The sequence below is a fragment of the Hyaena hyaena genome, unplaced genomic scaffold (assembly GCF_003009895.1).
Source record: "Hyaena hyaena isolate Hyena2069 unplaced genomic scaffold, ASM300989v1 scaffold_299, whole genome shotgun sequence".
Classification (NCBI taxonomy): domain Eukaryota; kingdom Metazoa; phylum Chordata; class Mammalia; order Carnivora; family Hyaenidae; genus Hyaena; species Hyaena hyaena.
In genome coordinates this window covers 2,115,969-2,139,716 of record NW_024080930.1, presented here as the reverse complement: position 1 = coordinate 2,139,716, position 23,748 = coordinate 2,115,969, and the positions used below count along the sequence as shown (strand labels likewise).

General features: G+C 34.8%; 1 protein-coding gene across 1 annotated transcript in view; it reads right to left on the bottom strand.

Annotated features, from left to right (window-relative positions):
- Positions 1–1,196: 1,196 nt before the first annotated feature.
- AP3B1 (adaptor related protein complex 3 subunit beta 1) overlaps positions 1,197–23,748 on the bottom strand; it is a gene marked incomplete at its 3' end in the record, with an annotated part of 255,186 nt that continues 232,634 nt past the window's right edge. The window contains exons 24-26 of the mRNA XM_039247437.1: positions 20,457–20,541; positions 6,429–6,526; positions 1,197–1,335 (exon numbers count right to left, since the gene is read on the bottom strand). Coding sequence (XP_039103368.1) covers positions 1,197–1,335; positions 6,429–6,526; positions 20,457–20,541 — 322 coding nt within the window. The remainder of the gene's footprint in view (positions 1,336–6,428; positions 6,527–20,456; positions 20,542–23,748) is intronic.

Genomic DNA, 23,748 nt, shown 5'->3' with positions numbered 1-23,748 from the left:
ACTTGCCCCAGATTACCAAGCCCTATAATGGCAGAGAGAAGCCTAAAACCCAAATCAACTGTAGCACTCTGTATGGAGTCTCTCTTACCCCTGCACTAACTTAAAATTTTTTTAAAAAGATTTTAAGTAATCTCTATATCCAACATGGGGCTAGAATTTATAACCCTGAGACCGAGAGTTGCATGCTCTACTGGCTGAGCCAGTCAGGCTCCCCTAGAAAAAATGTTTTTAAGACCCAAAGGCATTCTCTTTGATTTTAAATTTATTTTCTAAATAGATATATAAAGGGGAAAGTATGAGACTGGCAACAGAATGGCAGAGGAATTAAAGATGAATTAAATGAATTCCTTTAAGCTAACAGAGGAGTAAGTAACAACTGCAGGTTTAAGGGGATCATTATAATCTTTAATTCAAGCCACTGCACACATAAGATCACAAGGAGGGCAACCATATTAATCACATTCTCTGCTACCTTTAAGGACAAATGACTTGGATGTCATGCTTTAGATGCTCGGAGGTGAAGATATTCCTGGTCTAAGAAACAGAAGCTGCATTTGACCCTATGGTTGTTGTGGTGGTGTTTTTTTTTTTTTTTTTTTTTTTTTAAGCAGCTCCTTATTACTGGAATCAGCCTTAAGGGACTGCTGTAAAAGGGAACTATGAACACAGGATCCAAATTTCCTTTATTTCAAGTAAATAAGGACAACTCCACTGCTTTGTAAAACAGGTCTTCCTGGAAATCCACTGAATCGGGTGAAATAGGATAGAGTTTCAACCATATCTTACAGAAGGTACCTTTGCAAATCACCAAACTATTACAAAATGCAAGTACGCTGACTATATCTTGCAGGACAGTATAGACGAGTGTACTAAGGACTGCATGAAAGAGGGAAGAGCCTTAACACAAACCAACAATCAAATATCTTATCAGAAACAATGGGAGAGGGTGACTGGCTGGCTCAGTGAGTAGAGCATGTGACTCTTGATCTCAGGGTTGTAAGTTTGAACCACACAATGGGTGTAGAGATTACTTAAATAAAATCTTAAAAATAAAAAGAAACAAAGAGAGGGGATTAAATATATATTTATGGACTTTTATTTTCAAGGAAAACCATGAACTTAAAATTAAATATTTATATGTGTCTATTATACATATATATACAAGTTATCTCCACATCACATATTGGTGAACCTACCTGTGTATGTGATCTTGGCCAGAAGGGACTACACCTACATTGGCTACATTTACAACATTTTGAAGGATCACAGAGGGAGTGAAATTCTGGGGTGCAGCAATGATTACAGTAGAAGTTTCATTCATTCCTGTTAGCATTCCTGTAAGAGCAAAAGAAGGCTCCCTTTTACTTATGAAAATTACATTAAAACAATTTCAAGCCCATTGCCAAAATGTAAAGACTTAAAATACCCACTTCAGAATATAGTTTTAAAGATAATCACAGAATTAAAATAAATGCAAATGTTATAAAAAATTTTTAATCCTTACTGTGTAGGAAAGCATGTACAAATGTAGTGGAACATCACCCTTAATAAATGTGATTTTCAACACTCTAAGATAAAAATGCAGAATCACAAAGATTCTATTCAGTTTCAGTCTCTTTAAAATATACTCAATTAATCTGGACTATGTCAACTATTTAAGCTTTTACTTTTTAAGAATTTTTATTCTTCTCCTTTTCATTCAGAGATCTCTCTTGCCAAATGTTGCCTGAGTACAAATCAAAGTGAGTCTGGAATAACTAGCAACATTACCTGACGAATGGCCTCAACTGATGGATCAAAGTTATCTCAGCAGTGACTGCAAGTCACTGAACAGTTATGTGGTTGTAAAAAATGCACACGTATCTAAGCAGCTATACTTAGCGATAATAGTATTTGCCCAGTGAATGGAACTATAGAGTTAATTAAAAAACACCAATTGAAATTTCTGAAGCATAGCGTTTGAAAACAAAGGGAAAAATGTGAAAGGAAAACCTTAAATTCTAGAGACATTTTAAATCAGTATTTAAGAAAAAAAAATAAAAGTAAGCAAGATCAGGAACAAAAACCCTAATACAGAGTTAACATACGACCTGCCATTAATATCAGAATCTCATGTAAAAATGTTCAGTAAACAAATTCAGTAACATACCAAACACTTGGAACAAATAATGAAATTAAGTACCTAGGTTAAAAAAAAACCCCAAAATAATTATAATAAATGCCACCGATTTGGACCTGTGATGTGAGCCATCGACACCTAATGGTATCTGGTAAAAACAATAATCTTTTGAGACATTTGGTATGTGCACAATAGTTCACAAAATTTATGAAAATAGCGAAACTTGATTTTATGTTTTCAAAAGGCCCTGAATATTCAGGGCTATGTATTTAATTCACTAATTTATTGCAAATGCAACCTGAAATTTACAAGATCCCCTATGATTAGCAGCATGAAGACACAAGAGCCTAATACTGTAAAATGACTTCTCTAAGCTTTTAACAAAGAGCAGTTTTTACTAACCACTTTCAAACTCAGGGACACTATGTTCTGTCTTAGACTGTTTAACTTTAATATTAGGCAAAAGCTTTAAAAACTACACAAGCAGTCAAACACTGCTTTTAAGTAAAGCACAGCGGCTGCTGACATAACACTGCTGAGAGATGTGTGTACTCATTTAGGATTTAAACCTTCTCCATTAAGCTCTATTGAAGAGCAACTGCTGAATAAATGAATGCAACTATGTTTATGTTAAAAGCCTGTTTCCCGCAGCATGTAATTAAAGGAAATGTTGTACAAAGCCAGTACTTTTGTCAAGCTCCTGTAAATGGAAAGATGGATAGCACTCAGAGAAGTGAATGCATTGCTTCATATTTAACCTTAACACTCTTGTCATTAATGGTTTGTCTAACTTGGTCTATAAAAGACAAGGTACTGCTCCATTGAAGTAAAATTTAAAAAATCAACTAAACCATGCTTTTCAGAACAGAAGATTCATTATCGTCAGCTAATGTATTGGCATAAAGCAAAGTAACATCCTATCAAGTAAGGCACACATTCAATCTGCCTTCCCACCCCCCTTTATTTTTAACTCATGCTGTTTTATTGTTATAGGCAATTTGTACCACTCAGCATGACAGTGTAAACTGAATCAAGATTAATTTACATGCAAAAGAACACTTAGGAGAGCAGCATGGTAAGCAAATGTATTGTCTCGATTGCTGAGGTGGAAAAAGAACCTGGAAAGAAAAAAAGGTGCTCTAATTAAGGGGCATCAAATATGATTGCTTGTGGTAGTTAAGGGCCAGAAAATAGTAAATGTCTGACCATTTAAAGAATTAGCATCTTGCTAGCTAGGAAACCATAAGATGGATGCATAAATCATAATAAAATTAAGTAAACATTCTAGGTTTCTTAAACCGGAGATTTTTCTAAATGAAAATATATCAGGTATTCTCAAATTACCGAGAAAGAAAAATATGCCAAGGTATCATTAAAAGTTTCTCCCCTAAAAAACAGACATTAGATACCATATAGCCTGCTCGTACATAACAAAGTTGAAGTTACCAGGAAAATATTTTAAAATTGCCAGACTATAGAATTCGTTGTTCCATTAGAATTTATCTAAATTTTTGAGAGGCAGTGGACAGAGTACTTAATTTAGGGTAATCAGCTGTCATTAACTGCTAAAATGTAGACCACAGAATATAAGAAAGCAGAAGTAAAATTAAAATTTTTTCCTAAGTTTTAGATTTCCAATTTAATTCATAAGAAGAAAACGAGTGAAAGGAGGCAGTTTGGAATAAATAGCCAGCTTACATCTCTTATAATTAAAACTGCTTCAAGAAACCAAATTTTTAAGAGAGGCTCTCATGTTGTTTACAGTACTGAAATCATCCCACAGCTAGATTATAAACTGCAATGCTCAAAACTCATAGCAATGAAAAGAAATTCTGCTTCTGGTTTAGAGTTCCTAATATGAATACTATAAAAAAGTCTCATATATAGGGTGAACCATTCTTTCCTTCAGCACTTTGACTACCAACCTGATAAACATGCACATTTAGCCATGGAACTCTAAATGCAACAACTGAGGAAAAATGAGAGATCAGGCATCATATCAGAAATAAAAACTTTTCATTAAAAAAACATTAATCTACTATGTACAATCTGTTAGAAGTGTTCTTATTTAATGCTGTACAAACTTTTAAATTATATACGCCTTTAGTATAAAAATAGAAATGCTTTTTATTTATAATTTTTCTGGTGAAACCCTAATTATTGCATTTAATGCACTTCTTGAGTCTTAAAATATATGCCCTGTGAAATGAGATATTAAGTATCTAAGTTCATTATTTAAATTAGAAAAATTACATGATGTAATGTAAGCATGTGTAATGAAACACACAGGTACTTAAATTTACTGGTATTTTGCCATCCAGAAGTTTGCACTGATAAAATGTGAGGAAATGGATGTTTATTCTGACTGAAGATTTTTCAGGTAGGGAGTCCTTTCTAGGTATCATTTGTTGAAATAAGCTAAGGTCTTCCTAGAGGAGTATAAAAAACAAGTACATGTGTAAAGTTGAGAATTGAGACCTCGATTACCAAACCAGCTGAAATCTCTAACTAAAAAGATACTATTGAAAAGACTCTTTAAAGCTGTGGTAAATTTGCCAGCATCAAGTCCCATATCAAAGAATGAATTCAGGAAGACAGAAAGAATGATACAGAAATGCCAAGAGACTTACAAGGATTTACAAATACTTCATATAAACAAATTTTCAAATAGCTTTATTCAGAGTAGCCTTTCTGCTCTATTAAACATAGCAAACAGCTGCCAGATTTATTCAGACAAATAATCAACAACCATAGAAGTAAAATGGCAGAAGAAAAAGGAATTTTGGCAACAGGTCCACAGAGGACCACAGCTGTTCTCCACGAGCACCTCTCTCACGCGCTTACTGTTCTGTATGGCTAGTCAGGGAAAAATCCCTCGGTCACAGCAGAGCAAAGAACACTTCATCGAAATAGCAAGTATTCTAAACCAAAGCTGAGGGACAGAAAAGGCATATGATAATCGGCTGCTTTAGATATACTTTAGCTGCACTTTTCAATAAAGAATACCCCCTTAACAGTAGAGGTGCCAAAGCCTTATTCAGTCACTTGTGTGCCACTCACCTGGGTCTGCTGGGCGGGTGTAAAGCAGAGAGGCAGGCTTTAGCCAGCAAAGGGTAAGAATAGCAAATGTAAGCATCAATTTGTCAGCAGAAAAATAAAATCATAAAATCACAAAGGTGTTTTTCTACTACAGCAATAATCAACTTCCAAGATTAGCAAATGCAAACAGGGATTTAGTCATTCTTTTTTATCATTTAAAAATAAGGCAGAAAATTAAGGGTTAGTATTAATTTACAGTCTTGTATGAGATTTTCTTTGTGAGATTCTTTTACAACCGGTTTTTTGAACACCATGGACAGCAACGGCTTACAGGAAAGAAAAATCTTTGGCACTGTAATGACAGAGTGCCAGGAAGCATGTGTTTCTCCTTAGGTATAGATATTTGTATGTGTCCAGTACTTTCTGGAAGCATGACAGATAGGATTTAACGACCTCAAAATGCAGGAATCTTTGTATGATAACCCCTTTAGAGAGAAAACCAGTCTACTTTCACAAAAACTTTACCACTATGTGACTATACCACTTACATATGCCCTAGTTCTGTATTATCTTTAATTAAACACACAAACTCATAGTTATTTCCCTTTATTCATACAAGAAAATAAAATATATTTTTATTACTAGGAATGCTGGACTCTGGGGCAAGCACAACATATTAATACTTTCATCCTGCAGAAAATATTTTCTTCTTAAGTCCATATTTTAAAATATTTCAGCTCTGATACGGGCTCACATCATAGCATTTCTTTACTACAGAATCAGGTCAGAAGAAAATGGAGGTATTTTAATGCTATAATTTTGAAGGGTGAGGCACTCCCAAGTGGCAGGGAAAAATAAATCAGTGAGACATGAAAAACAGTTCTATAGTGAAAGAAAATACAGAGGCATAACATGTAGAGGGGTAGAACTTCAGTAAGTCTCAAATCCCTCACATTTTCCCTAACACAAAACACAAAAGCACATCATTAGGTTGACAAATCTACAACTCCTAGAAACGAAAAGTTAATTAAGAATCAATTTATTATTTTAAAGACATATTAATCAATTTTCAAGTATGCCAGGGATATAGACAAACATATAGTTTCAAGGTTATTTTGTAGAAGCAAAGGATTAGCAAAAACTGGAGGATTATGCACTGATATCTGTTAATGGCTACGTGTATGTGGTAATTTATTTTAGAGACCGGCCAGAAGAATGAGCACATATTATTTGGGATGTCAATTTCTAGTAAACTGTAGTAATCTCTCACCTTGCTCTTTCTTAAAATCTTTCTCTGACATGGCCACAGGTAAAAGCAGCTCTCCAACAGGTGGCTGAATATTAACATTGAAGCAATCGTCCTTGGTACTAAGAGAAAAACACATCAAAGCTGACCAAATGCTTAATAAATAAACATTCTCCTTAATACTATGCAGTTAAATAGATGTAATTAAAGCATATGCCATCATATAAAGTATAAGATCTTCTTGGCACAGCTAAAAATGTCTCAACATTATTTTCAGAGAGATACATCTGTTACCTCAATTAGAAAACACATTTTTTTAAACAAAAATATGCAGTTATCATAAATACATCCTTTAATATTGATCTTTTAAAAACAGGTGAGCACCAAGGGCACACATACCCACTACCAGAGGAACACTTCATGCAACTTATAGAGTAGAGAAGTAATATTTTCTCTTTACTTTGCATGCTTAAAGTGTACAAAACAGAGTGCTTTAGCCTTAGATTGTTAAGATCTCTTATTAAAAATATTAGTTTAGTAAAAAATAAAATGGAGTGACATTACTGTGTTTAGATATGTGCTAATAAAATAATGCCTCATCTGCAAACTTGCTTTTTAAAACAAAAACTCTTATTTTTTAGTAGTGTTATTCATTTTTTTAAGTTTGTTTAATGTTTATTTACTTTGAGAGAGAGAGAGAGAGAGAGAGAGAGAGAGAGAGCGCACCAGCAGGGAAGGGACAGAGAGAGAGAAAAACATAGAATCCAAAGCAAGCTCCAGGCTCTGAGCTGTCAGCACAGAGCCTGGCACAGGGCTCAAACTCACAAGCTGCAAGATCATGACCTGAGCCAAAGTCGGACACTCAACCGGCTGAGCCACCCAGGTGCCCCTTCATTAACATTATTGATCAACATGTAAAAGTTACTATTTCAAATGACAGGATATGAAAAATTTAGGAAAGGCAACTCTGTACCTATACCAGATAGAAAAATAGTAAGTGTATTTATTTTAATCTTAAGAACAGACACTAGTCTCTAAAAAATAAGTAAGGTTTCTTTAAAAAACTTTTAAGGCACATGTTTGAAGTTAGGCTGATGAGTGTACCGGTTAGGAATGTGTCTGGCTGCAATTAAGCAGAAAATCCACTAACAGCAGGTGCTTATTGTTTAGTATGCAACAAGTCCTGCAGTTCCAGACAAAGACTGGTTCTCTGGCTTAAGGATGCTGTTGGGGACTCTGGTTTCTCAAGTTTCAATTCCATTGCCCTGGTGTGCGGTTTCATCCTCATGGATGCCAGATGGCTGCTGCATGGCTAGGTTCCACTCTTGTGTTCCAATGAAGAAGCAACAGTGATAATGGAAGAGTAGTGAATAAATGAGCCAACCAAATCTATTCCTTTTTTTATCAGAAAAGCTTTTGTCCCCAAAAGGACTTCTACTTTCATGTTAGAACTGGATTGCATGGGCAGTGGGAAGGTAAATAGCAAAATGGGGACTGTGGCTAAAAAAAATAACAAACATCAGGTTAAGAAACACTTCATCCCAAGGTGCAGTAGGGATAAATAAAATGAAAGAAGAAAAGAAACCAAAATGTACTCTTTTTTGTTTATATATTTCTTCTGAGAGACAGAGAGAGAGAGAGAGCATGAATGAGGGAGGGGCAGAAAGTGGTGGGGGGAGAAAGAATTTCAACCAGGGGCTGAATTTTACAAACTATGAGATCTCACAAACTGCAAGATCATGACCTGAGCTGAAATCAAGACTCGGATGCTTAACTGGCTAAGCCACCCTGGTGCCCTGAAAAAATCCAGTTTTATGCTATTATTTAATGAATTCCTGTAAGAAATTCTTTTATGGAATAAGGCAAGGACTAGATTTTAAAAAAGAACATTGGGGCACCTGGGTGGCTCAGTTGGTTAAGCTTCCGACTTCAGCTCAGATTATGATCTCGTGGCTTATGAGTTCAAGCCCCGCGTCGGGCTCTGTGCTGACAGCTCAGAGCCTGGAATCTGCTTCAGATTCTGTCTCCCTCTTTCTGCTCCTCCCCCACTCTCTCTCTCTCTCTCTCAAAAATAAGTAAAATTAAAAAATTTAAAAAAGAACGTCTTGAATTATTCACATGTGGACTGTCTAAGGCAAACCAACAAATTCATTTATTCAATAAACATTTACAGAATACTAACTAGATCCCATGTAGTATGCAATACCTGGGGATTTATTTTTTGAAAATTTTTTATAGTTTATTTATTTTTGAGACAGAAAGACACAGAGCACAGGTGGGGGAGGGGCAGAGAAAGAGAGGGAGACGCAAAATCCGAAACAGGCTCTAGACTCTGAGCTGTCAGCATAGAACCCAATGCGGGGCCCGAATCCATGAACTGTGAGATCATGACCTGACCCGGAGTTGGATGCCCAAATGCTTAACAAACTGAGCCATCCAGGCGCCCCAATACCTGGGAATTTAAAGACAAGTGAGACTGGCCCTAGAAGCTACAAGTCAGTGAGAGAGGAAGAGTTCAATTACTTTTATAAAATGGCAAACTCTACGTTTCAGATATGTGGAAAATATTACAATCCATATAAGAGGGATTAATTCTGCAGAGTGAGATAAAGACACATTTATTTTTAAGAGGAGGGAGGGGAGCATTCTAGGCATTCTGGACCTGTGTTTCGGGAATGAGGAGCAGTGTGGTATGTCAGCAGATGAGGCTGCGGGATGTGCTGTGAAGAATACCATATACATTCAGGACCATTCATCCCACTTTTCCCGGGACAGTCCCAGTTTATGGCTGTTGTCCTGGATTCCTGTTCAGTTAATGTCTCCCTTCACTCTCTAGAGTGTCCTGATTTCTATGACAAAGTGTATGATTACTTCACTGATATAACTAAGACAAAGGTGTTTCAATGTTTCTTGAAGTAACAAGGAAAGCTACCAGAGACTTTTGACACAGGAAAATAAATGATTCCACTGTATTTCAGAAACTCTGGTGGAGGCGTGTAAGGTGTAGTAGAGGAGAAACCCAAAGCAGGTAGATTAGCTAGGAATCGAATTTAACAGTCTACTCAGGGCTTTTACACTGTGTGCTTTACTTTGGTAAATCCTGACAACAATCCTAACAGGTGGCTTTTGTTGCCCCCAACTTAGTGGTAAGAGAAGCTAAACAACACATCCCAGGTCACACAGCTAGTAAGTGGCAGCAGGGATCTGAACTCAGGTCCATCCTACTCCCAAGTCTGCTATCGAATGCTGCTATAGATGTATGTTTTTATTCTGCTGTGTAAGGCTGCTCTCCTAGGGTGGGTAGCACTGAAAACGGAAGATGAGAGTATTCTAGAATTAAAAGGGACAGATATGGTGATGGATAGGAGAGACTTCGAGACTTCTAATGTGAAAAACTGAGAGAATGACAACTACTGAAGAAGAGTTTGGGGATTAAACAAGATGATTTGGCTTTAATCATGTTATATTTGGAGTACCACTGAATTCTCCAGGAAGAGATATTTAACGGATAATTGGAAATACAAATCAAGAATCAGAAAAGAGGTCAGGGCAGTATATATGAGTTTGGAAGTAATCAGAACGGTAAAGAGAAGAGCTGAAGCCTCACAAGGAGATAATATCACACAGGCAAAGCGGATATACCACGAAAAAGGTTAAGGTGGAAGCCTGGGGAAGACCTACATTTAAGTAGAAATGCAAGAACTGCGGCTTGCAGAAGAAACTGAGAGACAGTGGTCAGGGAGAGAATGTGTGTGTCAAATAATGCAGAGGAACAGAAAGAAGGAAGCCTGACTGTGGATTTAAGCAAGGTAGTTCAGATGGAAGGAAGAATCCGGCGGAATGCCCTGAGGTGAAGGCAAGTGGTGAGATTGGCAGTGAAAGACGGGACAGAAAGCAACAGAAGCTTTATGAGGATGCAGCGGCAAGAGAATGCTTAATGAAACTTGAGCATGTTTACAGGCGGACGGGAAAGAGCCAATGAAGAGGAAGAAACTTAAGGACTATCTGATAGAGCAAGGCCTTAGAGGAAGTGAATGAGGATGAGATTAACAGCATAAGTACAAGGTGAACCATTCAGCCAGGAACATAGTAGGATGCTTCTTCCCAAAGCAGCAGACAAGGAAGGTTAAAACTGAGGGAAATACTGAGGGTAGGACACTTGAAGGATGACACCACATGAGATGGAGTGAAAGGCTAGGTCACGTTAAAAGAAATAGGTAAAGGCTGATAGAATAAATGGATAGGTGGGGTGTGTGTGTGTGTGTGTGTGTGTGTGTGTAAAATTTATATATAAATATATGTAAACTATATAATATGTGAACTATATATATAATATATATAAATTTATACATATAGCGAGGGCATGATAGAAATATTTTACTAATAGAAGAATATAATTAAAATGACCACTGGGTTAAATTACATTTATTACACTATCTTTATTGGTATTTTCTTTTTAATTACAGATGAAATGATTAGCCCTGTCCTTCACAACAGTCCTGAAGGATACCTTTTATGCCTTTGATGAAAGGCAGCTATAGAGCTCTGACTCCCAGGGAAAAGGGTAGGAGAGCAAAGAAAGAAGGGAAAGGAGACTTGCCTTCTAAAGCATATATGAAAATGTTAGGTGGGTAAGCAGCAGGTTTAAGTTTGAGGGAAAGAGTGATCCTGAAATTTCCCCATTAGGAATTTGCAGTGTATTAAATACTAATATATAAGACTCAATTTGACTGGTTTTGCTTTCATTGCTTTTGGCTAATGATATTTTATTTTCTGTAGTTGGTAAAACAGTGAACATAATTATGTATGAAAAACTAAGGACAGAAGTTGATCCAGACTGGGTCTTATGAGGCAAATGGAAATAAAAATGGAACACTGTTATGGCAGATGGTACTTGTTGCTTACTCAGTGTTTCTTTTCTTTTTCTTCTTTCCTGGCATAATCCTGATTTTGTTCAGGTACACAATGTGCCCAACTGAAACATTTTCTATCTCAGCCTCTCTTGCTACTAGGACTGAGTAACCCATTACAACCAAAGAAGCATAAACAGAAGTCTGTCAGGGATTTCTGGGGAAGTTTTCCTTTCCCAACAAAGACATGGCTCCTATCCCCATGTCACATCTTTCTTTCCCTCCTTTTTTCTTTTTCTTTTTTCTTTTTTGCCTGGAATGTAAACAGGAGCCTGAAAGTAGAGCAGCCATATTGTGACCATGAGGATGGCAGGCACATGCTTATGACATCAGCACATGAAAACAGAAAGTGCTGGAAGAATCTTGTACCCAGAAGATATTGTGGAGCCACTCTGGCAGCCCTTTAACTGCTGGCCTCTGTTGCCCTTCTACTAGCAGAACAATACACCCCTATTTGGTTAATCACTGCAGCTGGGTTTCTGTTACACCAACCAAATGTAAAAATCTAACTAATATAACTAGCACATAACATGCTTTATAAACCAGTTTCAGCTTCAAAGCAAGGTTTGGCTTAGAATGGCGTAACATGGAATGTTTCCTCTTTATTTTGGGGAAGCTTTACTTTCATTTATATTAGTGTTCTTGGATGTCCTCCACAGTTTTCAAGGTGCCTCCTTTTCTACCTTTTGCCCTTTTTTCTTTACTTCTCTCTCTCCTTACAGCTCTTCTCTTTTCCTTCACTTCTTTTTTCTCTAATCTCCCTCTGGTTGAACATGGGGCTAAACATAGATATCTTGGCATGGATAGGGAGTGGTGAAAATGAGTAACGATAGATGTATATCTACTGGAATTAAGAGATCAACAAAGTACTATTATTATTAGGCAGCTCTAAATAGCCTACTTAAATGAGATCAAAGGGCATAATAGTTTAATGCAATTCAAGAATCTACCTGTTATATTTAACTGTAATGCATATACTTGCACTACATACATATTCATTTCACAGACTTGTAGGACCCAGATTGGTACATTTTCTAGGTAAGAGAAATGGGTAAGTAGTCTAAGCATTGTGAAACTCAAATTTCCTCATCTATGAAAAAAAATGGCACCTACCTTGTAGGTTACTTTTAATGATTAAATGAAATAACAGTCAGTATAGTCCTTAATGCATACCAGACACTCAAAACCTACATTTATAAAGGGTTGTATCATAATTTATTTAAGCATTCGCTATTGATTATCATTTGCAATTTTTCCTACTATAAACAGTACTTACTACCTTTGGCTAGATCTGTTCTCTTCTGCACAATCACCAGTATTTCCCTAGACCTGACTCCCCGAAGAGGAAACTGTTAAGTAGAAGAGTGTCAGTACGTGGCATTCTGGCAGGGCCAAACTGCCCTTAAAAAGGTGGTGTCAATTATAATCCCATAAACTCTATACCAGAATATATGTTTTCTCTACCTTGTCAATGTCAGATACTAAAATTATTTAAAGCTTTGCCAATTTGGTGAAATGTTTTAATTTTTATTTCTCTATTACTAGTGATATAGAACATTTTGTTTATTGGCCATTTGCATTTCTTTTCTTGTAAACTGCCTATTCTTAGCCTTTCCCCACTTTTCTATCAAATTCCTTTATAATGACTGGAAAGTTCCTTACATACTTTGGTTATTAAACTTTTGTCTACTACATATGCTGCAATACATTCACACCATCTCTCACTTGTTATGGTATCTTTGTAGAGAAATTAAAATTTTTTAAAGGACAAGCCTGATCATTTTCTCTGTTTCATAGTATTGTCTTAAGATTTTTGCCCAGAAAGAGTATGAAAACATTTGTGTATATAACATTTAAGTATATTTTTTTATGATATATGATATTCTTTTGGGTTGAATTTTAAAAATTTGTCAAGTTGCCCGAAAAGACCTACTGGAATTCTGCCTACAATCACACTAAAGTTGAAGATTAATTTTTTAATTTATTGTATTAATTTATTTACTTATTTATTTTATTATTTATTTTTAAAATATTTTAAAATTTATTTTATTATTAATTTATTCCTTTTATTTATTTCTGAGAGAGAGAGACTGAGAGAGAGAGACTGAGAGCGTGAGCAGGGGAGGGTCAGAGAGAGAGGGAGACACAGAATCTGAAACACGCCCCAGGCTCTGAGCCAGCTGTCAGCACAGAGCCCGATGCGGGGCTCAAACCCATGAACTGTGAGATCATGACCTGAGCCGAAGTCGGATGCTTAACCAAGTGAGCCACCAAGGCGCCCCATAAAGTTGAAGATTAATTTGAAGGAAAGTATAGTTTCTCACTTAGGAACATAGTATATGTATTAATTTACTTATATATTCTTTTCATAACCTTCAGGGAAGTTTCAGTTGTTTTTTTTTTTTTTTAATTCTACATCGGTATTTCTTGTTAATTTATTCCTTTTCCTGTTCCCATAGAGTAACTTCATTCATAATGTTTTAAAATTGGTCATTCTTATTATATAGAAATGTTACTGATTTTCATTTGATTTGTACCACCTTAAAATTTTTTTTTAATGTTTACTTTTAAGAAAAAAGGGCAAAAGGTAGAAAATAATGTTTGGGAGGGACACAGAGAGAGGGAGTCACAGGATCGGAGGCAGGCTCCGGGCTCTGAGCTGTCAGCAGAGAGCCCAGCGGGGGGCACAAACTCACAAACAGCAAGATCATGACCTGAGCCGAAGGTGGTGCTTAATCAACTGAGCCACCAACGAGCCCCATGTACTGCCTTTCTAAACTCTTAATGAAATAATAGAATTTCTGGTGATTCCAAGACTTTCTGAGTTGATAATTATATTGGATAAAAAAATGACAGTTCTGTCTCTTTGTTTCTAGGATTTATACCTCTGTTTTTACTTGTCTTTATATTGGCTAGAACTTTGATATATTGTGAAAAAGTGAAGATGGGTAACCTTCTTTTATTTTTGTGACTTAAAAGAGAATGCTTCTGCTATTTCATGTAGTAACAGGTAACTTGTAAGGCCCAGAAGTCATCTGAATTTACAACATCAAATGGTATGTACCGTCATGTGCTATCCTTTCAGATTTTAAAATCGGAGTGATGCTAAGCTTTATAGAATGACATGGATACTTTCCTGAACTACAAAGTTTAAATATATAGAGATTTTCTCTTTTTTGAAGTTCTGATACAATTTAATCAATTTTATTCCTAACATATTTTTTTGTAGGGAAACATTCATTTCATCTAAATATTCCAATTTACTCGTATAGAATTACATAATATTATTTCGAAATTCAGAAGATCTTATGTTTTACCACCTTTCTCTTTTCTATCTTTCTTATGTGTCTTCTTTTTTCTCTCGTCATATTAGTCTAAAATTTTTCTATCTTTTTTTGTACAGCCTATGCTTTTTTTAAAAAATGTTTTTTCTGTACTCAGGAAACAAACACTTTGTTGTAAATACAGGTATTTTAGATAAACTTATATAACTGAATTATTGAATTTTTGTGAAGTGGTGTGTATACCTGTATTTACCTGAATGTTTATCTAAATATCTATTTTTTTCTTTGATTTGTTAACTTCTGAGGCATGTGTTAAAATATACTATGGTCACAGCTTTGTCAATTTTTCCAAGAATTTCATGAGTTTCTGCTTCTATATTATAAATCTATGTTACTGAAAAACTTATAACATATTTTTGTGGAGGATTGTAACGAATAGAACATTTTCTTAATATGAAGTGCTTTTTAAAATTTTCTATGTTGCTATTGCCTCATTTTCTTTTTCTCATCTTTCTGGTAATAAACACACATATACCTATTTATTTCATCTTTTTATCCTCAATCTTTCTGTCATTCTCTTTTAAGGTGGGGTACTTATATATAATGTATGCTGAATTTTGTTTCTATACGTTTAATGTAAATGGAATTTAACTTACTGATATGAATCATAATAACTAGTATGTGTGGTATGTGTTGCCCCTTCTAGCCATGTTATTTTCTGTTCTTTTTACCATGCTTTTTTCTTCTCCCTCTTTGTTAAACTGATGTTTTTTTTTTTTTTAATGTTTGTTTATTTCTTTTGAGAGAGTGAGTGAGCAAGAAGAGGCAGAGAGAGAGGGAGAGAGAATTCCAAACTGGTAGCACAGAGCTGAAATCCAGTCGGACACTTCACCGACTGAGCCACCAGGCACCCCTAAACTGATCAAGTTTTAATCACTTCTTCTTACCTCTAGACACTTGGGTTATTATAGCTCATATTCTCATGATTTTTGTGGGTAGTTTTAATATTTTCAACCGTATTTAAACTTTTTTGCATCAATCAATCCTTTTGCCAAACATGACAAGAACACCATTATTACTTCTCAAACTTATCCATGTCAGGATTTTGGTTCCAGTTTATTATTAAGATTTATTTTCTACATTTTCTGTGAACAATTATTTTACACATTGATACATTTAACAGCTAGAATTCTTTGTCCATTACTTTTTTTTGGACTCAGTGTTTTTCTCTGTTTCACATTACACAAAAGTTCTTACGACAGTATATATTTGAGTAATCCTTTCAAGAAAGGGCCTCTGGGTGGTAAACTGATGAAATCTGCTTCTCTGAAAAATGTCTATTTGGTCTCCTGAAAAATTTAAAGGTCATGTTCTTTGCCTTCTGGCCACCAGAAATGATGACAGTACTGGTGAGAAATCTAATTCCATTTACAGTCTTGCTATTTTTTTCTCCACTCTGGAAGACACCACATTGTTTTTCTCCTTATCAAAAATGCCACAAGGACATGTGATCTTTTTGATTGCTGTTCACATTCATCCCGTTTGATCTTTGATGGGTCCTTTCAATCTGAAGGCATGCACATTTCTTTAGCTTGGGAAACATTTTTCTTCTACAATTTATTTAATTAGTTCTTCACTCCAACATTTCTTTCCTTCTAGATTTATTCGATGAATTGATTCTTTTAAACTTTCATACACAGTTTCCATCTCTTTTTGTTCTCTACTGTAGCTGATTTCACGGACTCCCTCTTCCAGAACGAAAACACTACTTGGCTGCGGGGATCCTATGGTGCATCTACTGAATTTCTTTTGGCATTATGTTTTTAAACCTCCAAAAATTCATTTAAAATTTTCTAATTGCTATTTCAAAGCAAGTGATATGTTCTTGCTTTAAAGATGTAGTGGTCTCTTGCATCAGATTAGTTATAATTTTTAAAGTTTTCTCTTTTCTTTTTCAAATTGTCTTATCTCTTCGTGATGAGTCTTTGTAGTCACCTTGAGTCTTCCCTTCCAAACTGATACTTTTCCTCAGAAGTCTGGTCCCCCCCAAGCAATCTATTTGTTATTCATAATGAAGGAACCAGCTTAATTAACACACACAGCAGGTCTGCTGCCTATTTGCTATATTTTAGACAATTTTCTTACTCTTACTGTGCCTCAGTTTATTCACCTCTAAAAATGGGATAATACTACTTACTTAATGGAATTGTTCTGAGAATTAAATAAATCAACAGTTTGAACACAAGTGTTTAGAACAAGGCCTAACACACTCCAATTGCTTGATACATAGTATTATTATTGTGGGTTTCCTCTCCCCTAGTGGGCTGACTGAAGTTTTCTTGTGAGTGAGGCATGACTGGTTATACGGACATGAAGTTGAAATGCAAGTAGGCAATGGCCTTATCTCTCCAAAAACAGGTGTAAGACTGACTTTGCTCTTGTGGTATAGAACTTGAGAATACTACTCTACTGGACAGAACTTCATTTCATCTCCTCTCTGACCACGGCTGCCTCCTTCCCACAAACTCAAACACCCTGCTGTTCTCTCAGGACTCCACATCCATACCACAAGTCCTTGAAGGAAAGAAGTTCATGTTCCCTGCAGTGTAATTTTTAGGTCTCTGACTAAATGTGAATGTTGCCTGCTGCTAGAGTAAGGCTGGAGAACTGGAGGCTGGAAGTAGTTCTTTTATTTCCTGATGACTGTCTTACTCTAACTTTTCATTTGTTCACTTTGTACTTGATATTCTGCAAGATTTGCTCTTACCACAAATCTTGTAGTTTTCTTGCATGAGTGTTTTGCTGTGGTTTTTATTTTGTTATTGTTTATATGCTCCCATTTGCTAACTGCCAATAATTTTTCACAATTTCTGGTCAGCTAATAACATTCTTTCATTTTGTTTTTAGTGTTCATTCTCTTTTAAATAATGTGTTTCCGTCTTTTAAATAGATTTGGGGCAAACAAGAGGGGTGGATGCTAGTTGCTCAACCCTCTAATTTGAGTGAAGACATATTTTTCATACTAGTTACCACATTAATATTTGCTGATCACAAGCAGGAGACCTGTTTAAGCACTACATCGACTTTTAGAGAGAGAGACACATACTTGTGTATACTATATACATTTTGAAATCTCAATAAACTTAATCAAGGAATTATTTTGATGACCATTCAAAATGCAAAGCAAAGGGGCGCCTGGGTGGCTCAGTCAGTTAACTATCCGACTTCAGCTCAGGTCATGATCTCACAGTTCGTAGGTTAAAGCCTGCATCAGGCTCTCTGCTGCCAGCTCAGAGCCTGGAGCCTGTTTCAGATTCTGTGTCTCCCTCTCTCTCTCTGACCCTCCCCTGCTCACGCTCTCTCTCTTTCTCTCTCTCTCAGAAATAAATAAAACATGAAAAACAATTCAAAGCAAAAAAAGAGACATGAACACTTACTGAGTATTCACATAGCTATATACAATAGTTCTGTGTATCCATATGCTTCATATAGCTATAATGATATAGAATAATGTAGAGCTGAAGTAGAATCATTGTACTCTTGTTTTCTTTTAATAAATAGAAGTATACCTGAAAGACTCAGAGTACATGTTCCCAGCATTTCTCAAGGCTTCTTACCAAATATGCTCTTATTACCCATGATTTTACCTATCGATTTGTATAATGTATTTTGAGGAAAAAATTCAATATCAGCCATTCTTGTTTTTTCCCCTTTTTATTGAACTATCAAGACTAATACAGCACATCACTAAGCAAAAAGTGCTATTTACTATGCAAAAGGCACAGTCAGTGATTGGCATCTAAGACCAATTGATCTACCCATTACCGCTATCTCCCTACCCCCACTAGCACTACTATGAAGCTATTGATTTAAACACTGTCGATCGGTTTCCATTTTCTGATTTTGGGCAGGCCAATTAAGAAAGTGAGTAATTGTGATTACATTGCTTCAGGATCAATTACATTTGATGCAAGACAAAGTGTTCTTTTTGGAACATATAAAAAAATAATTTTTGATCTGGTATGCTTATGTGTTTAATAAAATCTAAAATAATTTATATATTCACAAAAGAAAAAGATTAATGTAAATGCTTATAACAGCTAAGTCTATTCTCTATATGAAATAAACTCATCACTTCCCTAAAATTAGTTTAAAAGAAACTGAGAAAAAACTGTTCATATACACTCCCCAATGTAAGACAAAAAAATCAAACACTACCTACATACTTATCCCTAAAGTATTAAGTTAATTATAAAAGATAAAATGCAAATCTTGTCCGATGGATTACAGAGGAAATTTTTGTAATGATAATATATTTAAAGACCCCACACATCTCATTATATAGAAATCTAGCAGGTTCTTTATATAAATTGTTAAGAAGAAATAATTTTTTTAGTTCTTAGTTTTGTCCTTACTTGGTGCATGAGCTTTGTCATTGGGCTCACATTGTTGAAATCATTAAAATGAATATACCTCTGATGTTGGAGGCAAATCTATTTAGAGTGATGTTACTCATAGTCCTGTGCTCAGTAATATTGATCTGTGTTGTTTGTCTAATAGAAAAATAATAAACAATTACTAGGCAATGTTAGGAAAAGTAATCCGTTTTTATATATCACTAATATAGCAGACCTCCCAAAACATAAAGGTGATGATCTGCATAAAATCAATGTGTTATGCTACATTGCTTATATTCATCATTGCAGGTTTTCAGCAATAAATGGTACAATATTAGGTCTGAATTACTGGTAAACTGAAAAGGCATATGGAAAAGAAAAGTTCACTATATTTAACCTATACATTTATTTAAAAATGTTTATTTCCTAAACTTGCTGATTTTTATTGTAGCAAATTCTGTTGGAAACTAGCTAACATTTAGATAAATAAAATGTTTCAATTTTTTTAGAATAAAAACAAAGCAATTTCAAATCAAAATAACAAATCATATGTTGAGTTCAAAAATAATTCTTTTTAAAAAATGTTTTTTATTTATTTCTGAGAGAGACAGCTGTGAGCAGGGGAGGGTCAGAGAGAGAGGAAGATACAGAATCTGAAGCAGGCTCCAAGCTCTGAGCTAGCTGTTAGCACAGACGTGGGGCTCGAATCCACGAACCGTGAGACCATGACCTGAGCCAAAGTCGGATGCTTAACCGACTGAGCCACTCAGGCGACCCATAGAGTTCAAAAAAAATTCTTAAAGGTGGATGAATATAGCTTTGTATTAATTTGCTAATAATTCCTGGACTTTATCAGAAATATATAAAACATTATATGAAACCAGTAACCATAATAAAATGCAATCCTAGAAAATCTCTTTTGAATAGTATTCACGCATGAAACCTTTGCCAACTGTATAAATGTTCTCCTTCAAGTTTTAGCAGAGGCAGTTTGTAAATTAAAGTAAAAAGGAAAAATGTATGGATTTTAGGTACTGACAGAATCAATAATTGTTCACTTAAGAGGCTCAAGATAATATAAAAGATATTTCAAAACTTATCTTCTCTGGTCTATTCAACATAATTAAAGTTTTTTAATTTCTCCTGAATTTTCCTCATGTATTTTCTACAACTATAGACTTAGTAAAATAACAGTTAGCAGTAGCTTCTTACTTCAACCAACAAACTGAATTTCAATCATATATGGCAGACTGTAATGAATGGCTAGCTGGGTAACAATACTGAAAATACATATGCTGTAAACAATGTGTAGAACTATTCCATGGCAGTCTAAATATTGCTAAAGAAAATCATGTTTGTTAAAATGGTTTGTCTCTCAAAGAAAAGAGCTGTTGAAAGCTCACTTTTTGATGTGCTATCCTTTACAAGTAATATAAAATATAGGAGAACACTTGAACTTACCACAACTGGAAACTGGCAGTCTGAGTAGAATCACAAAAGTCAATACCCATTGAAACGGTAATGGATCCCTCAGGCTCAAGAGAATCTAGGAAATAAGATAATTTAGACATGAAACCATGGAGGATGTGAAAAAGGGGCAGCCACAACTCTGAAAACTTGTATCATGTTTGTAGTTTGGTTAAAACAGTCAAATTTAATGATGGCTTAAAAGAACAACTTCAAACTAAGAACATTAAAGCAAATTATAAAGTAACTTCAGGATTTTGCTCAAAGGCTTTCTTTTCCACAACTTAATTCTGCACACACTTCAAAGAACATATCTGTTTCAGAAATATATCTCATCCTGAGAAATTTCAGGTTTTAAAATATTGTCCTTATAGATAATGAAAGTGAGAAAGAAATGTATTCCTGTTTGGAACAATTGTAAAGGACTCACTTGGTGCTTTTAAGAAATTATGTACTTATGATGAGGGACTATTTATTCTAGATATAAAAAGTAAATTTTAAAAAATTTCCCAAATTTCAACGAGAAATAAAAATCCATTATTTAAAAGTGCAAATTAAAGCAAAGCTGAAAAAAGAATTTGTATCCAGAAATTAGCCAAGAAAACTGGCATTATTGGAACAAAAATAAGTCTGATTGCATTACTTAAAGAATTATTGGAAGAATATTTAGTAGTGGATTAGGTTATTATGAAAAAACAAATAAAATGGTATCTTATAGGTTTGGAATTTCTGAAGCTTCATTTTTCTACTAACCAAGAATGAGAAACAGCTGTGTCAACAGACAATACTGGTACTTTTCAGTTGACAACGAGAAGACTTAAGACAACATTTTATTCTGCTTATGATTCTGAAGTTTGGCTATATATCAGACTAATGAATGATCTTATATATATACCTATTTAGTACAAATATTTATGTATGCAATATATTTCAATAGAAATCATCCGCGTTTAATTTCTACTTTGCTCAGTCTTCAGTATAACTGCAGTCATACTGAACAGCTTTATACTTAGCTTTATTCTGTATATGTTTTATTAGATGTAGTTTTATTTCAGCAAGGATACTCTAATCCAGTATATTATGACTATCGAAGGGCTTACTGATAAATATGGTTTGCCACTCAACACCAACCATGACAGAAATTACAGTACAGACAGGACAAAGAATAATTCGATAAGCTTAATATATTAAGAAGTATGCTTATGTTTCGTAGGTTCAATGAAGATCAGGCCTTAGAGGAAGGTACTTGTTTGATGCTGATTTTAAAATGTTATTAGTTTCTTAGTGGTATATCTATGTTGGCTTGCTGACTGATTTGAATTTCGTTTGTTTTTAAACCTAAACTTTATAAGGATGCCACACAAGTACCAGAAAACTTGCTGCCTAAATCTTTAGCAAACAGGCTTTACTATAGAGCAAATAACTGTAAATATACTTTTCTTGCATTTCTCCTAAAGCTACACTTTATCAATTCACAGCTCTGTTAGTTACACTGTTTAGTCATATTGTTTTATGAATAGAAAATCCTTAATGCTTTCTTCCCCCATAAATATATTGGGGTTTGGCCTTGTTTGCAGCTGACATGTTTGTAGCAAAGGCTGTCATCTCCAAAACATGATGGTATTCATGATTTAGATCACGTTACATCATGTATCCTTGTATTTCGTTTGACAAAGTGACAGTTCTCAAGATGCCTTGTTGATAGCACTCTTTGACACAGTTTCGTACCATCTTCAGTCTTAAGATAATTAACTGTGAGCTTAGCGCCACACTAATTCTGGAGGACAGCTCATGATCAATGGCATGTTTTATTATATGAATGCTTCAAGAGCAAAGTAATCAGCATAAAATTATTCATAAAATGGATTTATATTATTTGAAGGCTACTACATTGGGGAAGTTTACTCAGTCAGGCATCTGTGTTTGGATACAGCTTCGGGATCAGTGCTATATACATAAAAGGGGTATACAGTAATGGCTGAAAAACATGGGCTCTATCATACCTCACCATTAATAATGAAAAAAGAAATCACACAGGCTGCCAGAGACTTTGATGTGACACTTGTACAGTAACAAGTAAAATATTTGCTGAACTCAAACTTGTCGACTGTTAACATAAAGCCAGTGAATATAGTGCTGAGTGCCTAAGGCGTGTGTGTGTGTGTGTGTGTGTTTTAAATCACGTAGATACTCGGTCTCTTTGGGAAAGACGGCACGGCACATTACGCCTAATACTCTTGCAGGGAATACAGTTTCATGCTAAAGGCAGGGCAAAAGCCAGACAAAAGTCACTGTATATTATAGGCAAAAAGAAAATAGATTGTTGATAAATAAGAAAGCTGCTGGGCTCCGTAACATACGCATATTATTAAATATTTCATTTAATTTAAAATTTATTGTGCTTATTAAATATTTTCCTCATTTCACAAAAAAGATTAAAATACAGTATTTGTTTTTTGTTGCATTAAGATATTTTTGGAGGACTAATTAAGATATATCATACTCCATAACTCTACTGTAATCTATTGATAAAAGAGGAGGCGGGTGTTATTGCACAGGAAAAAACTCTGTATCTTGAAAGTATTCAATAAAACGCCAAAAAAATGAATAAAACATTATGGTTGTAAAAATTTACCTAAGAAAAGACAAGAAAAGCCTATGGCTAGTACTGAGGCAATGGTATACGTTCATATTTTATTTCTGTGTTAAGGCCATACTATGAGATTTATTATATTTATTTCTTCTAGTCTACATAGGCCAACAAAAGGTCAACTCATCAACTCATTATGCCAACTCAAAGAGATGTTAATACTATTCTACTGTTTTAACCTTTGGATAACATTTTCAACCTTCAGACAATTCATTTATCAGCAGCTTAACATTTCTTAAACTAAACTAATTTTTTAACTATGTAAAAAATGCTGGATTTTAAGCAATAAAAAAGAACACAAATTCTGGATATTCTGGAACTCCTTAGCAATGTAATGACTTCACAAAATAATTTAATAAAAATGAGGACACTCAGTATTCATTAAATTGTGCCTTAATTACAAAATTATTTTAAAAAGTGTATTAAGTGGGTTCTGAAATCAAGTCACTTTAACTCTACTTTGGGTGCTTATAAACATCTACCATATATCATATGTTAGGAATTGTTTTATTCCTTTGTGTAAGAATATAACACAAAGAATGACTTCCTCTGCTGAATGACTCATGAAAAGTTATAGGATAGAATTCAACAATGTCAAAAAGCTCATGTGAAGATGAAGAAAAATAGAATAGTTAC